Below are 17,882 nucleotides of genomic sequence, written 5' to 3' on the forward strand. Positions count from 1 at the left end.
TCCACTTTGGAGTGCATTTAGAGACTTTAGTGACTTCTGTTAAACACTGAGCACATGAATGGAGCCTTTATATATCACAATACGGTTTACTTGCTTTTTTTGGGAGCCATTTGATGTAGATACAGCCTTTTCTCATTTGCTTTAACTGACTGTCTCCAAGGTAAAAACACAACCAGATGGTGAAGTTAACTCAGTCACTCCTCAAAATTTGAACACATGGACACCCATTTTAGATGAGTATTTATCCCCAGACCTGTCATCATGTAACAGTAGATAGTGAAGTAGTATGTTATCGATGGAGAACATCACATGGGGCTGACGTGGTGTGCAGCAAAGGATGGCGCAGGGGGGAAGGCGGTAGTGGTGGACAGTGATTGGTTGATTTGGTTGGTCAGGTGACTGAAGGGGTTATGACAGTCGAGTTGTGTCAGATCACATGATGAGGGTTTGCAGCTATAACGTCAGGAGGTTCCATCAGAAAGTATGGAAGCCTGACAGGTTTTAGCTTTTGGTGGACACTGGACAGAACACCCACCCTGAACCCCACCCTCACAGAGCCAGCACGCACACGCACGCTCACACGCACGCACACACACGTAAGCAAACAGACACAGGGATGCACACCTTTGCATTCATTTTCATTGACAATAACAAATAAATTCACACACACACCGTCATGACAAACCTACAATTTTCCAAAACCCACACATACACTCCATGGCTCACACAAACACACACTCTTACCCACCCCCAGACTTGCAATGTGTTACTGTGATGATGCAGAGTGTGGTGGAAGGTGAAGAATAAGACAACGGAAGACAGGTGATGCTAAAATGAACATTTATAATGACTGCTGTTGCTGTCGCAAAGTAAGAATCCTTAAAAAAGACCTCATATATATTAGCACTAGATTGCCCACTTCACTGGTAATCCACAAGTCAAGAAACACAACTCACTAGGTTTTTTTTCTCTTTACAAACACAATGCTACAATTACATTAAATATTCAATACTCTTTAAGTCAGTTAATGAATGTTGTTAAAAGCAACCACTAAAATACTAAAAATTAAAAACAAAACAATACTAATATTAATTTACCATTTTCCAGTCATTCCCTTTTTCTGTTTGTGTTGTTATTTATTAATAGTATAATAATAATAATAATAATAATAATAATAATAATAATAATAATAATAATAATAATAATAATAATAATAATAGTCTGAGAAATAAATAGCTCATGTGGTGTTCTGGGGCAATGGGGCAGGCAGCATAAATCAAGAGTGGAGCTCAGAGCAATGTGATGAAATGATGATTCTAACCTAACACAGTCACATTAATACTTTCAAAATGTCACTGATATACAGGCGTATTATGGACGTATGTCATAAGTTTGGCTCTGCAGACTGCAGGATGGCTGAGCGGCACCTGCAGAGGTTTATCATCACTACCCTATCCCTCTATGTTATGTAAACTAGGACTGTATTGCAACAAATGCAGCAGCTCAGCTTCCTCATTTTGTAGCCCAGAACACTTTGTTTCTTTTCATTTTCTTCTGTCCACCTCCATTTTTATTCCAACCTGGAGGAGCCACGTCGAGCCGTTTTCCACGATGATATGATTCTAAAATGATCAACCATTTCAAATAACAATGGCTTAATGATAAAAGATACTACTACAGCTTACTGTCAGGAAAACATTAACGAATGTACAAAAACAAGCCTACATTGAGAATGGCTCAGACTACTTCTCAAGGTTAGTATTTTTATCCAATGAGCACAGATATCTAAAAAGTTTGCTAGCCAACATGGAAGTTAAACAGCCAATAGAGTAGGTAAATCAACACTAATAATAAGAGCACAGGTTAACACAGTAGAACTAGCATAGCTGACTACAGTATACAGGCAGACTTAACTATTGGATAACAAGGATGAAAAGTATAATGATCTTCTACTGTGCCCACAAGTACCCCTTTATGCTGCCAGCCCCCTTTATGCTCAACACTTCTCTCTTTACAGCTCGGCAAAAATCTGACAAATATATTTACAATGAGAGAGAGAAAAAAATAAATTGCTGAGAAACACTTGTTTAGCGTTTTTTTCATTTCTTTTTGCATGTCTGCATTTCTTTTTAGGATGCTATTTCTTCCTTTCATATGTTTTTTTTGTGTTCTTTTTCAACTTATATCTCAGAGAATTGTCCCCAATGATGAGCAACAAACAAACAAACAAAAAAAAAAAATCCAATCATATCAGCTAGCATTGCACAGTCTCAGAGAGGTTTTGGGGATGGAATGGAGAGTTATCGTCCAAAACAGTTGGATGAACACAGAAGGGGGTAGGAGGAGGAAGAAGGTCAATAAAGTTCATGACGGGGGTGAAAGTTCGAAAAGTTCAAGAAGACAGAGAATGGCTGCGCAGCTGACGGTGCGTAAACACTCTCCACACCACCGCGTGGGGGTGGTGCATGTGTCGGCGTGCGTGGTTTGGATGTTAAACGACAACAACAAAAAAAACAAAAAATCATTATTAGAAAATGGAGTTTTTGAATCTTTCCCATCGAGAAAAATCAAATGGAGCGAGAGCGAGAGAGGGAGGGGGAATAGAGAGAGAAAAGGTGGGGAAGGTAGAAAGAGGGGCAGGTGAGGAGAGTGAAAAGTGCCCCCAACACTATGGCACACAATCAATGAAGTCCCACAGGCTGAAGAGATGACAGAATTAGGAAAGCAGCTGGCATGAGCGGTAGGGCTTTTTAAGGTAGGTTGAGAGGCAGGACAGTAGGTAGGTAGCCAACCTGGAGAGGGGTTAATCCTTGTCGGGTTTAGCTCTGTGGGGGGGGGTGGTGAGGAGGAGGAGGAGGAGGAGGAGTGGTGGTGGGGGGCAAGGTGCTGTTCAGTTGAGGCATCATGAGCGACATCATGTTATGAAGGCGGAGCATGCTGGCTTCATGGGTGCTTCCAGGATGGATGTCCAACACACAAGAATAACTCAAAGAAACGCTTGGAATGGTAGTTGTTGTCTTTTTGTTTTGTTTTTGTCCTCTCTGTTCTATTTTGGCACTCGAGAGAAGAGACTCATGGGAGGCTGGGGAGGAAGTGTGTGTATGTTTAGGCAAGGAGGAGGAGTGGGCAGTGAAAGTGCAAAAAAGAGGGCATGAAAGAGTGTGTGTGTGTATATGCATTTGGGAGGGGTAAACAGGCTACACACAGAAATGGCATTTTTGTTAAAACTGTTCTAGGTTAGACAGAATATACAGTACAAATCAAAACCAGGAAAAAAAATCCACAGAGAACGAGAAGAAAGAACAGAAAATCTGTGATATGACAAATGCAGTCTACAGTTGCTGGTGCTTCAATGGGGCCTGAGGTGGGGGGGTGGACAGGGAGGGTGGAAAAGGGGGAAGAGTGGGGTCCCATAATGTGTTATAGAGGGTGTTTGAAGAAGTGGGTGTGGGTGAGAGTGGGTCTGAGATTGTGGAAGTGGTTGGGGTGGTGCTGGTGGTGGAGGGGAGGGCATAAAAAACAAAACAAGATTTGAGGACTGACTATGTTGAAGAGCCACACCCACTTGAGAAGCGATGAGGTCACCTGGCGAGCAGGTGAGAGTTAAGTTTGCATTCTTCTACAAATCACGATAAAATCATAAAGAATAAAAACACAACTAGCGGGCTACGCTGAAACAAAGACACCATGAGCACAGAGCTGGCTAAAAGCAGACACATTCTGACAGGAAGGGAGAGGAACATGCACATCTAAATACACTGCTGAATAAACACCTACAGTAAGGCTACACATCTACAGTAGTCTTGCACACCGACCCCCACCTCAGCTCGGCCTGCCCTGCGCAATAACAGCAGAAAGTTTAGTGCAAACACATTACCAGGAGCACAAATGGATTCTTTTTTTCTTTTTGGGCCCATTTCCCATGACAACATTTGTCAAGGTACAATTTATAACCAACCCTGAAAATACTGGGGTTTATGGTTGTCAGTGAGAGAGGAGGACAGACTTTGCTCTGCTTTTAAACCGAAGCCAAAAAAACATCCAATTGAACTGAACGGGGACAATAACATGAGAGAGACAGAGACAGAGAGAGAGAGAGAGAGACAGAGAGAGAGAGAGAGAGACAGAGAGAGAGAGAGAGAGAGAGAGAGAGAGAGAGAGAGAGAGAGAGAGAGAGAGAGAGACAGAGAGACAGAGAGTGGGGAGATCATGATTCCTAACATTAGCAAATTGAAAACAGAACTGGCAATGTTCAGCACTGTTTCTCTCTGAGAGATCAGAGCCTTGGATTGCATATTAAGGAGTGAAAACACAATCTGTCCCAAATACTTTAGCGAGGTCCCCTGAGGGAATGGACAGACTTATGGATGTGAGTATTTTGGGAAGTAAGTTAAAAGACTTTTTCCATCTCTGTCTCACATGATCTCCGTTTACAAATGTCTCCCAGTGAATTACGTTGGTGCTCCACGTCATATTTGAGGGCAATAAGGTGCATATCAATGACAAGACAAGCCAGAGCTCAGAGCATGGGAGTGGGGGAGGGTAAAATGATGGACAACAGAGCTATACCGAAAACCCGACACTGTATGTTGAGGGTTAGTAATGTTAGAGTACAAAAAACACAGGAAAACACACACAGAAGCCTCTACTGCACATCATTGGTCAGAGGAGAGATAGTCAAACTTATGCGGAGGTGAGTACATTCATGGACAGTATCAGTTTTTATTTGAAATGAAATTGTTTTTTTCTTTTTCTAAGGTTAGGCAGCAACTGAAAATTTTTAGCAAAGCTTTTCAGCAAGTTGCAAAATAGTTTTTAGTTTAGTTCTAACCTCTTTGTGGATGGTTAGACAACTTAACAACAAAATACTCATTGTGAAGTGACGTCATAATCAAAAATTTTGTTCGAAAAAACAGCTAACATCGGATTGTGTAAAACAACATCAAAATGCTTGACCCTTGTTGGCATGCAAAGATTTGTCTCTGAAAAATGAGTGACACACAATGCCTATTTTTTGTCATTTCTTTTTTGTCTCTTTAAGGTTTTTCTTTTTTTTTTGTCCACGCTTCACTTTGATATCATGCAATATAGACGTGCAAAAAAGATAACATCTATTTCCACAAAATACATCTTCATTGTAACTATAAAAGGCTGTATTTAAGAATGCTATCAGTCACATTTTTAGCATAATGTCACTAACCTATCGCTATAGTGATTTGTCAAGCCCCAGAGTCATAGTGCTGTTGCATTCTGGGATGGGTAGTTCCCAGAGGACAGGATAACACTTGGCTAACATGGCGGTCCCTCCTCTCTTAGTGGGAACAGAGAGGGCTCAAACATACTACTATACTGAGGTGCTTTGACCGCTTCTACCTAGTTACTATAAACTGTCACACGGACTACATCTGTCCTATGTAAATTACAAATATGGTTCATTTGGCACTTTTCACATTTTCTTAATATAAAAGTAAGTCTCCTCTCATCTATTGTTGTTTAAATCAACACATTTACAGTTGCACTCTGTAAAGACTTATTTTGGCACAGGTTAAATTTGTTCAGGTTAGAATTACGCTATTATTAACTTAACGTCAGCTTATAACAGATCATGTATTACACTGCCACTTGAGACTAGCCTCTCTAGCTAAAGGTCAGACTCCGATATGTTTTAACCTTGTATTAGTAGTACATTAGTCATTATTTATTAGCAGCATTTTTAACGGATTAAAAAAATTACCCATGTCAAATCTAGTAAACATCTACAGGTAAATCCAAAAGCGCCTACGGCAGACGGTTTAGGGACAGGACAAGACGACATGCCACTACATGTATTGCTTCCAGTACTCATCACATTTTATCTTGATCCCCTAACATTGAGATAACCAAAATTATTGTTTGCCATGTAAAAGGCAAACCAAACCCAATCTCCTAATGCTTTAATTCACAAAATGAAAAACATATCTATTTATTCTTAGTAAACAGAACCGGGAACTACATCCAGAATTTTAATGCAATTTTCCACTGTAAACGCACGGCGCTGCATGCAATGTGAGTTATTGATGGAAGCTGAAGGTGTCCAGGCACGCTAAACCCGGTCAGGATACGTGGACAACCTGCAACCTTTGGCATTCCATACGTACAGAGTAGGTCTGTCCCAATGGAGGAAGAATAACACAGACTAAATTACAAATAATAATTATGTTTTATCCACAATTAGTTCATCTTCAAAGCCATTTTAATTATTTGTTCAAAGTGCAAAAAGTAAGAAATTGTGAAATATGGCTGTCACAAGTTGCCTGAACAGTTGCTTCTTTTTTCTAAAACCCAAATTTACAGATACATAAGTCCAATCAGAGCAGCAGACCTCTCATTCGGTAGGTCGTCATCAGCAAATATTTGATCATTTTAATTAGTATATGATAAACGAAGCAGTCGACTACCTGCTCAAACCTGAAACGACATGGTATAAACATTTAGAGCGATAACTCACTGCTTACAGCACATTACAGTTCTACAGTGGAACAAAAGCACACTATCCTCCTATGGTCTAGTGAGGTTTTAACCACAACATTAAATCCAGTCAAACCCCATTACTGACACAAAGTATTCTCAATATATGTATATGTTTTATGTTGTGCAGCAAGATATTCCAAATTAAATGTTTGTGATCAGAGTTAAACACACCAATCCAATCCATTGGACAGAGTGCATGTACACTGAGCCCTGCCAGCCTCAACTGTGACTACCTCTGCAGGTACGCTCCCTTTTAATGGTGCATCAGGATGTTTCTGAGATTCCGGCCACCCGAAGAGGCAAAGAGAGATGAGACTCAATCTGTGTTGCTTGTCAGGGCAAGAAGCAGACATGCATTGATCATAACACCAGACATAGTCACCCATGGAGCAATGTGGTAGGAGGAGAGGAAGTGTCAGAATGGGAGTGCACTGGAGAACTGAGGACGGTTGGGAGGGAGGGTGAGGAGAGTGTGGATGGTGTTAGATGGGATTAAAGAAGCCTCCTTACCAAGCTGTAGAGATAAACCCTCACTGGCGCTCCAACAGAGAGTGACACATTTGATAGTACAGTGGAGGATTTGGGGTCAGATTGGCTTAAAAAGAACCAAAAAGTCTGTTGCTTCTTCATCTCAGAGGATTCCTCTCACCAGACAGTTTAGGTCAATAAATCAACTGCAGCCCCCCCTCATCATTTTTGGGATTTTACATTCCGTCAAACTTCAAGTCCTGAGGGACCGTCCAGGGATTTGCCCACTGGATGTACAGTACATTACCAATCTCAAATATTTATGAAAAAGACACAGCTGTGATACAAAAGTGAATTTGGAATTGTTCCAGCCTCTTTAATCAGTTACCTAACGTCCCCCAATACCCCACCCTCTCATTACCAGATAATTGATCTCTACTCTTCGCCACAATTGATCGATCCTCTTCATTGAACTAATTTGTTTTTCGTTCAGTTTTCAGATATGATGTGTTTTTCTGGTGAAGTTTTTCATATGCATTCTACATATATTTCATATATGTCTTTTTTTTTTCCTGTCATACAAAAGCCACCCAATCATGATCCCATCTACAGCACATATCCTTGACCTCTTAGGCCAAAAGAACCACTCCCTCACTTCACAGTGCATTAAGACAAGAATTCAGTGTACTCCGATTATTAAAAAAAAAAACCACACACAAAAAAGAACAACAAAAGAATCAATAGCATCTTCAGCAGCCTCTTGCGTCTACAGTGGACAGTGAACCTGCTGCCATGGGAGAGCTGCAGTTTCCTTAGATGCAGAGACAAGCTCAACTCCCTGGATGTATGTTGAAAATCTCTCATCTGCCCTTTTACCCCATTATGGTGGGGCAGTGACTACTTGATAAGGGCAAAAATCAATGAGGCTATTTATCTCCTTTACTGATATGCACGCTGCCTTAAAATAGCAAATCTGCTAGCGAGGCTTGGAGATGAAGCAGTGGACCCCAGATGAATAATGCTCCCTCGTCATGTTTCAGTCTCAGTGTTTGCATTTCAGTAGTGTGAGGCTTAAGTGCTCTTTACTAGTCTGGGTCTAAGTATGGGTTCATAAGAGAACAGGATGAGCAGCAGGAGTTCATCTGAGAACTCACTGACAACTCTATTATTCATTATGGTTATAATTTTACATTGACTGTAATAGGCCATTGTACTACAGATATAGAACAGCAGGGTTTCTTTGAAGCATAGCCAAGCCTGGCAACCAGGCTTTTTTCGGATAATATAGCTGCTAAGATGCTACACTATAGCCGGTGACTTGACTGGTTTACAGATATTTTACTTGAGGTCTCACTGCAGTCTGCATCATAGATATGGTAAATTCTCTTTTGAAGCACCAGACATGGCATCATAGTATTCTGTTTCAATGTGTACGAGTGTGAATGCATGTGTGCCGGCCTGTGTATGTGTGTGTGTGTCTGCGTGTGCGTTCCCTGCTCTGCTCTATTACTGGATATATAATAATAATAATGATGGATTAGATTTATATAGCGTTTTCTGGACACTAAAAGTCGCTTTTAACTCCTCATTCATACTTGGTGATGGTAGACTACGTATGTAGCCACAGCTGCCCTGGGGCAAACTGATGGAGGCGTGGCTGCCAATCTGCGCCTACGGCCCCTCCGATCACCACTCGAACAATCACATACATTCACACACCAGCGAGTGCCCCACTGGAGGCAAGGAGGGTAAAGTGTTTTGCCCATGGACACAACGACAAATGACTCGGCGGGAGCGGGAATCGAACCGCCGATCTTGAATCATTGGACGACCTGCTCTACCACTGGGGTTGGGTGCCTGGGGTGGTTTCTTACTGGACTTAAATAAGACATATATTACACTATGTGACATTACTATTCATCTTCAATCCACTTAAATCAAAGCAAAAGATTCAAATCAAAAATAGTCTCATTTACATTCATGTCAACCTGAATTCATAGATAAAAAAAGAAACAACTGAGCTTTTTATGGGTGAACTTATTAATAAATAATGACAATGGTGATGATTCCTGTCATAATAACCATGAAAATATCATAACAGTTGTCACAGCAGACTGCAAGATCCTGGGAGATGGCCACAGCTTGCACAGTATCGTTCTCGTCTGTTCTAGGTTTCGCTCTATATGAGGTCATCAGTATGGGCCTCGGCATCCTATATCGGACAAAAGAGCACCTCTCCAGCGCTGCACTGCTTGTGGGATATATATACGGGGAGCAGGGAGTGGGGGTGGTCTGGTGTGCAAATGAAGAAACGCCCCAACAGATTCTCTCCCTAGCGTCCCCCCGCCCCAATCACCTCAACCTCCGGTTAATCTACCAGAAGGAAAAAGGGAGGTGAGACCGTAGGCTGGAGAGAGAATAAAGGTGCTAGGGAGAGCCAAGGATGTTTCTTCTCTCTCACACCAGTTTACAGTCTTGCTCATTAGAAATCCCTTACAAAAAAGGGGTGGGGGCAAGGCTGGGGAGAAGTTGTGAAAGGGGCATTAGGAGAAGGTGGGCAAATTAAAAGAAAACCAAAAACCCTACATAAGGGTGACGAGTGTGGACTGCAGGGTGGAGGGAGGGATAAGGGTTGTTTCTGTAAGGGATTTTTAGGGACAAGGGTGGAGGATTGTACCCTGTAAACGCAACCCCCCACCTCCACTTTGCCCATGCCCTTTTTACTCCCTCCCCCAACTTCATGTAGCCTCTCAGGTAGTTGGCCTGTCTACATGGCATTCAACTTTGTTCAGACAGTGCACAAACAAACAAACAAACAAATAAACAAACAGACAGCTTAACTTACTAAATAAAACAAAACAAAACAATAAAAAACCTCAAAAGGTCAAGACGTTAAGTAATAAAACCTTATTTACATGTTACACATTTTTTTTCTTGGTTTTTCAGCGTGATTACTTGCTCCTCTCCCTCCTCGTCTTCTCAGCTCATTTTGATCCGCGTCAAATTTTTTTTTTAATTAGAGAATACTGAAAACACGCAGAAGAAAACGGCATGGACGATTCCTTCCGACATTCTTGATCTCCTCTCCTTTTTTCCATTCTTTCGATTTTTTTTATACTCCTCCCCCAAGCCCCCACATTTTTTTCCTCTTTTCCTCCTTGAATTTCATTGGCTGTCAGGTTTAGCCAACCTTCTGTGGGTTGGTGGCACGTACCCCCTGCTCGTAGGTGATTCGCTGGCTGATCAGGTACTGTGCGGCCTGTGTTGCAGCCTGGGAACCTGTGATGGTCACCTTCCTGTTCCGAGTTCCAGGGATGAACTCGCCTTTCTTGGAAATCTGGATTCTTGCACCGGTCAGCTCCTGGTACTCCACCAGCGTCTTTCCTCCTTTCCCCAAGATGGCCCCAACCAGGTTTTCTGGAACAGCAATTTCGACCACTTCCTTCGCGCCTTCTGCTAGCTTCTCTGTGGCCAGTAAAGATGATGCCACCAGTGGCGATGCAGCACTTAAGTAGCCGTTGGTGGCTCCTGTTGCGGCAGCCAGGGATCCCAGGGAGAAGCCTCCCAGACCGGCAGCTGGATGAGCTGCACTGGTGGACGCATCGCTGGCATAGGATGCTAACAAATTAGCTGCAGCTGCTGCAGCTGGGTTAGCATTGGCTGCTACAGCGGCTAACACCCCTGAAGCTGCAGCAGGATTCAGACCTAGGCCCAGGGAGTTGGTGTTGTAGCCGTAGCTAGCCAGAGTGTTGAGAGCTGAAGTGATGGCCAGCAGGTCGTTGCCTGAAAGGCTGGACATGGTGGTTGGGAAGGCCCCCACCCCAGCTAGGCTGGCCTGTCCAAGCAGAGAGGATGCTGTGGCAGCTGCAGCAGCTGCTGCGGCTGGCATGACCTCTGTTGAGTTGGCATACGGGGAGCCAGTCGGATTTGAGTTGGCAACCGGCCCTGTGATGTTGGAATAGGAGATGTTGAGGCAGGAGGAGCTCTGAGGATCTTCCTGAATCTTTTGAACGATGATCTCCACGGCTTTGCGGTTCTGCTCAGGCTCTCCGCTGATGGTGACAACACGTTCCTGCAGGTTGATGCCCTCTGGCTTTTGGGAAAGCTGGACCCATGCACCTGACTGCTCCATCACCGCTTTAACCGTAGCTCCACCCTTTCCAATAATCAGGCCCGCCGTGCTGTTTGGGACGATCAGCTTGGCCTGGTGAAGGGAGCAGGGAGAGGCAAGGATTAGAAAATATATTATAGATAATACATTAGTTAATAACAAATATCTTACTACAATTTGCGTTTCCTCATACTCCATTATTATGATTTTTTAAAAATATTTATGCGTCACATTAAATTAGATGAAAAAAAGCACTACAAGTGGGAAAAGTTTCCTGATTGTGTAATTAAATCAACTAAAGTCACAAAGGAATATTAAGAGGAAGCAGAGACAGAAGGTTAAAGAGAGTCTCTCTACAAAGACAGGTCAGTGTTAAAGAGCAGTGCCTCATGTTTTCCACACTGTGCACGCTCATTAAAGAGATGTGGTGTCATAATTAATCATGGATGTCAACTACTCCTCACACTAAGTTTAATGAAAAAATATAGAAAAATTGTGGACTGGAGGCGGATGATGAGAAGACTTTGTTTCCTTATGAAAGGGTAAACGCAGTAGACTATAAAGGCAAGGCCAACACTGAAAGGACTGCTTTTCAGACCTGTCCTCAAAAGGACGGGAGGCAAAAGCAGCTGAAGAAAAGACAGAGAAAGAAGAAACAGAACCATTTTTGAATACAAAGTTCTTGATAAACTGTGTGTGTGTGTGTGTGTGTGTGTGTGTGTGTGTGTGTGTGTGTGTGTGTGTGTGTGTGTGTGTGTGTGTGTGTGTGTGTGTGTGTGTGTGTGTGTGCAGCGTAATGACATCCTGAAGGGGAAAGATCCGAAGTAGAGATACAACATTATGGATTGTGCAATGACATCACCTCAACCACCTGAACATGTAACTTATCAAGTGCTTTTTTTTATTATTTTGGTGCATAATGGACAGAGGAGAGGGAAAAGAGATAAAGAACAAGCTGTTGAGAGAGAACAGGAAACAAAAAGGTAGAAAGAGGTAAGTAGAGTGGGTGGGAGGGATGGTTTAGGGAGAGAGGGAGGAATTGTAAAGAGCCTACTTGTACAAAGAAAATAACACTGACTCCCATGGGTCAGTGTTGCCATGGAAACCCAGCTCCAGCATTTCAAAGGGTAGTGGAAGGGATTGAGGCAATGACACACTCACACACACACACACACACACACACACACACACACACACACACACACACACACACACACACACACACACACACACACACACATACACATTCCAAATGCAGTGCAGTTCATTTGATTTCATATAATGTTCTTCACCAATGACGGCATGAATAATTTTGATTTTTAAAATAGTACTTATTAATTCATCAGTGAGATATTTTCCATGGGTTAATTACTTTGCTAAATGTCAGAAAGTTGCAAAAATTGCTTGTTGTTATCTGCAGTAAAACACTTGAAACCACTCATGAAGAACTGTATTAATCATTCATGACAACATGTTTAAATGTTTATATTGCCAAGCTGTTCAATAAGGGCTCTTCAAATTTATGTAATTAAAAAGTATAAAAAAGATTTAAAAAATTTTAATTTCCACATTCTCATATAATTTCTATTGTGTACTGTACATATTTCTAATAACTGTATTACCGCACTTAGTTTGTCATTACGTTCCTGAATCCAAAAATTACTTTGCACAAGAAACAACTGTTAATTTAGGGTTTGTTACAATGAAAGCCATATGAGACATTATCTTTAAAAATATATAAACCCAATTAAATCCAGGTTAAACCCTGTTTATAATTCCATATTAAAATGGATTACAAACAAATTAAATAATCTTAAAGAGTGATAATGTTAAAAAACAGAAAAAAAGAAAGAAATGCTAATAAATAAATGTTATTTTGATATTCTGGTGGAAAGTTAATGATATAACTAATGGCACCTAGCAAACAAATACTTATATCTGATTATGATGCCTCTACAACACATGACAAATCTACCGCTGCTCTCCGCTGTCTGTATGAACGTTGAATATTCACATTGAAAGGAGAAAGAAAAAGAGAGTGTTGAGAAATAGGAGGAGGAGGGAAGACAAAATTAATAGACCTGACCTTGTGAATCGCTAGAAGATGAATAGAGAGAAAAGAGACGTAGGTGCGCAATTATTATTTGTGTTTTCTCTTTGCAGAGGGAAATAATTACACTGGAAAGAAAGTCAAAGAAAAAGAAAAAAATCCAAAGACAAAAGGATCAGTTCCACTCACAATAGAAAAATGCAAAGGCAAGTCCAATTAACTTCCGTCTCACCCTCTGCTTTATCCCTAATCCCTCCCTTACTGTTTGCTGCAGTTTAAAGGCGAACAACATCTGTGCGGCAGCAGCCTCGATGCAGAGGTTTGTTGCCGCGCCGCATTCCACGCCTCAATTTCTGCACCCACAGTTTTCTGCATGGTAGAAGGTGAATTTACATTGAAATAGAAAATTAGTAAGCATACAGGAGCGAGATGATAATAGGAGAGACTTCAAAACCAACATGTGACAAAGATTCACCTCTTACTGCTTGAAGTTAAATATTAAAAAGATAAATATTTTTATCTTTCCCCAGTGAGACTGTCTCTGATGCAACACGGTGGGTTTTGTTTTTCTTGTATTTGTTAACATTTTCTTTTTTAACGGAGGTTTCTAGTTTATTTATATTGATTAGTGTTGTTACTGTGAGGTAAAGACACAACAAGACTCCTCCAACAGGCCTGTTAACATCCTGCTACCAGCACAGACAGTATTACAGTCTGCAAGCTTAATTGAACCACGTGTGACTTCTGCTAGGGATGAGCTCTCATAGAATCCTGACGAACCTTCGCTGCCCTTGGTGCCTACGGGTTAATATAGCTGTCAGAAAAACATAAGGAATTTGCATCTGAAACTTACATTAAAAAATACTGGTTAAAAACAAATCTTGTTGAAATCTAGGGCAAGACAGTCATTTATAATCCATCCAAGCTTTTCCATGCAAACGCTTCAGTATTTTTTTTAGTGAGCTTCTCGAACAATCCAACAGATGAACAAAGAGAAATCATGGCAGCATAGCTCTTAATTTGCAGCAGTTTAGTGAACCCTGACGGAGTGAATACGATTTACACACTACATACATTTCTGACTTCTTGTAATCTACATGGACGATGAGCAGTCATGCATTTACAGGAAAAAAATTATAAAGCCAAGGACCTTTTTTCAGGCAAAGGATAAAATATTCTCCTTCGCTGTCATCCCCATGTGATTACAGCTTGGGCTGTGAAACGTGTGCAAACAGTTTACCAACAAAAATTTATCATTTATCAGAGACATAAATTAATTCGGAAAGCTAATTTCGCATCTGAAAAAAATACCAGCATATTTTTGTTGGAGTGAAAACATTTTCAAGATGGTTGTTTTTTTGCGGTGAGGATGATGAGCAGGTAGTGGGTGGTAAAAACTGAGACGAAGGATAAAAGAAATAAGTGACAAGCAGTGAGAGAGCGAGGGAGCGCGCCCAAAAGATTTTACCCATGAACCTTTTCATCCACACGCACACACACACACACGTTTTGGTGTAGGAGTGGGAGGATAAACAGTGGTGTACAGCAATGTCTGATCCCCCTGGCTCTAATGATCACATCTACCATCCTTATATCCAACTCAATCTCTGCTAATGAGGTTCTCCGTTCGCCTCCACTCCTCCTCCAATTGCAAATTGTCGTTTTTCTCTCATCTATTTTTTGCAGACTTAAACAGGTTTAGATTTCTCACTTCATATGTAGCCGTAGTGATTTCGTACTGCTTTACTGTGTATACATCTTCCTGTATAGCTCCTCTTGTATGTCTGTTCCTACAAGGTCAAACAGAAACACTCTCACACACACGATCCAGTACGATTATCAAGAACGTTTTTATATGAAATCATTTTCATCCTGCTTTTCCTCGCTGGACGCTTTTTGGTTTGATTTGTTGTAACGGCCGACTCAGCCTGATAGCGTTCTACCCTCCCACAATTCTCCACTCCCAGCACCTCTCTGCATCGCCGCCACAAAGAAGATTACGTGACAGTTGGCGGCAGGCAGGCAGCTGCTCCTACAGTGGCTCCTCTTTCATTTTCCCCCCTCAGCTGCTTTGGTTCATGTCTTTCTACGAAGTTTTCATTTTTTTCTACATTTCCTCATATCTGGCGTCTCCTTTTTTTTAAAACTTATTTTTAACTCATTGACGAGCTTTGTGTATGTTGTTGTACCGACAAACTTTTCTACAGAGGCTTTGGCATCCATCCAGCTACTGACTAGAACTTCCTGTTGCTTCAGCTGCTGCACTGGGGTTGAAGGTCAATGCCAATCTCCTGTTCACAAATGCACTAAGGCAGGCGCTGTGAAGTAATAGGGACGGGAAATGATGACTTCAGCAGGGTTAACGGCTTAGCAGATAAGTCCAAATCAAAGCCAGAAGCAGAGAGGGGTGATTTGATCCAGAGATGTTGAGGAAGAAGATCAGGATTTGATTTCTGACACTTTTTTCTTTGTTTGGTTATTTTTTTGCTTTTTTGTCAGCACCAAAACTACTAATAACTAACTCCAGTCGGTGATAAAGGATCAATGAAACAACACTTAGACCAACAGTTACAGCCCAGACTAGTGATTCCAACCTCATCCAGATGGAGCTTTTCTCTGCTCATCTTGACTTCATGAGAGTCATCTAGCATTTTCTTAGGTGTGGGAGTAGAGCAACTCAAATTTAAACCAGAAATGCACTCAGGAGAACACATACCGGAGACCCTGATGGTCTTCATCATGATAAATACAGTTTAAAAAATCATTCATCGCTGACTCCTTCAGCTGGATCTACTCCAACGTACAACAGTTCTCTCTTTTGGATAACGCCTACTCCAACTTTCACAACAATCCAAGAAAATAGTTTAAACACAGCTGTAATCAAAGTTGACCAGTAGGTTCTGAACCAACCTTTGATTCAAATCCACCTCAAGACGTAACAGACTCTTCCATGTCACACACACAACAGTTTCACTGAGTTTAATCAACATCCACCCAGTAAATTTCCTGTAATCCCGATAAAAGTTGGTGGAGAACAAGATGATGAGGTCATCATGTTTATTCTCCCCCAGCCACCCAAACCCTCCCACACAGATTTCTGACTTTTATCGAAATGTTTGCATCCCAGAGACAAGAAAATACATATTTTTGTTAAAATGAAAAAAAGATTAAAGAGTGTTTTATGTAGTTTAGTATTTCCTGCACGTGAACCTTAAAAGTTGCACATTTAAACATAATCACCGTTGGTTTTAACAACTAGATCTGGAAATATTTGAATTTAAAATTTCTATCTAATAGGCCAAAAGAACTGTGACTGAGTTCTGTGAGGGTGTTCTGTTATAAATCAGCCAGAGGTCGGAACTCACAGACGTAACAGCTTCTTAAAAGTTAGAAATCTTCCTTTCTCTTGCCGTTTGGTCTGTTTTTCTTTCTCTCCTCTCCTTCATCCCTCTCTACCTCCATTCACTCCTTCCCTTCATCCTCCGTCTCTCACTATGCCTTAGCTGTCATGGTAGTATTGACGAGTTGTCTTCACGTCCAAACTTTGTGTTATAGGTCACAAGGCCTTCTGTCAGTGTAGACATTGGAAGTCAGCATGTGCGTGCACAGACACACACACACACACACACACACACACGCGCGCACACACACACACACGCATGCACACACACTTATGCAGACACACACACGCACGCACACACACACAGTGGACTGTTAAGGCTGCAGCAGTTGGAATTTTGAAGTCTTAAGCAGGCAACTTAATCTGACTCCCACTGATCCACAGGCTTAGTCGCTTCTCTCTTTCTCTCTCGATATCTGTCTCTCCCTCATCACCAAATCTATCTTTACTGTGTCATCCCAGTTTTTACATCTCTCTCTCCCTCTCTCTCTCTCAAGGTTAGTTGTCCACCAAAATATCCTGTCAATGTGATTATCTTTTAAGTTGGCCTTCATGAATAAATGTAATTCAAAAAGAATACTGTATGTATTTTATATATATGGTGTTTTAAACAGCCCAGTAAAATATATGAATTAATGTGATAATGTTATGCTGACATCGATCAGTGTTTGGAGCAGATAAGAGACAAAGGGAGGGAGCAGGCTGTTCTGCTGAGTCAGCAGCAAGGCAAATCACAAGTCAGGAAAAACAGATAAAATAATATGTAAGGAGAAAGGAATGTAGACGCCGCAAAGCCCTGATTACAACAAGTAGCATTGATGACCTGTCTATAGTCAAATCATGTTCTCTAACACAACTCATCCTAACGGAATTTTTTTTTTTTTTAGTTTAAGACAGGTCTTACCACTCCCACCTCACAAGCTTGTATGTTTTCCTGACATTTACGTTGAACTTCCTGTGCAAGGAGGCAATAACAGGAAGTAGGAAACAGATGTTTCTCTCAGAAGGTCAAAGGTCAGAGGAAATGCTCCCTTTCTCCTGCAGGAAGTAGGTGTAGGGAGTGACCAGGAAACAACCAGAGCAATCTTTGTGTGTAAATTCTTGTGTATGTCAGTGTTGTCATTACAACTAAACAAAGCACTGCTCAAGTTTTCAGTGTCAATAAAGGCCAAAGAAAGCCAAAAATAGTCCCAGAATAATACCACAACAAAACCACAGGCCATTTACAGGCTGATCCCACAGGGGACACATCTCCAGCTCTGCAGCTCACTTCCAAACACTGTAATGCAACAATAACAGACAAGAGGGCATGTTTTACAGCCAATATGAATTCAGTATCGATG

At 41.4% G+C, this 17,882-nt stretch overlaps 1 protein-coding gene across 1 annotated transcript in view; it reads right to left on the reverse strand.

Annotated features, from left to right (window-relative positions):
• Positions 1-823: 823 nt before the first annotated feature.
• Positions 824-17,882, reverse strand: part of nova2 (NOVA alternative splicing regulator 2) — a 70,618-nt gene continuing 53,559 nt past the window's right edge. The window contains exon 5 of the mRNA XM_068316734.1: positions 824-11,182. Within this exon, the coding sequence (XP_068172835.1) occupies positions 10,160-11,182 (1,023 nt within the window). The 3' untranslated portion in view covers positions 824-10,159. The remainder of the gene's footprint in view (positions 11,183-17,882) is intronic.

This window comes from Antennarius striatus, chromosome 6 (genome assembly GCF_040054535.1).
Source record: "Antennarius striatus isolate MH-2024 chromosome 6, ASM4005453v1, whole genome shotgun sequence".
Taxonomy (NCBI): Eukaryota; Metazoa; Chordata; class Actinopteri; order Lophiiformes; family Antennariidae; genus Antennarius; species Antennarius striatus.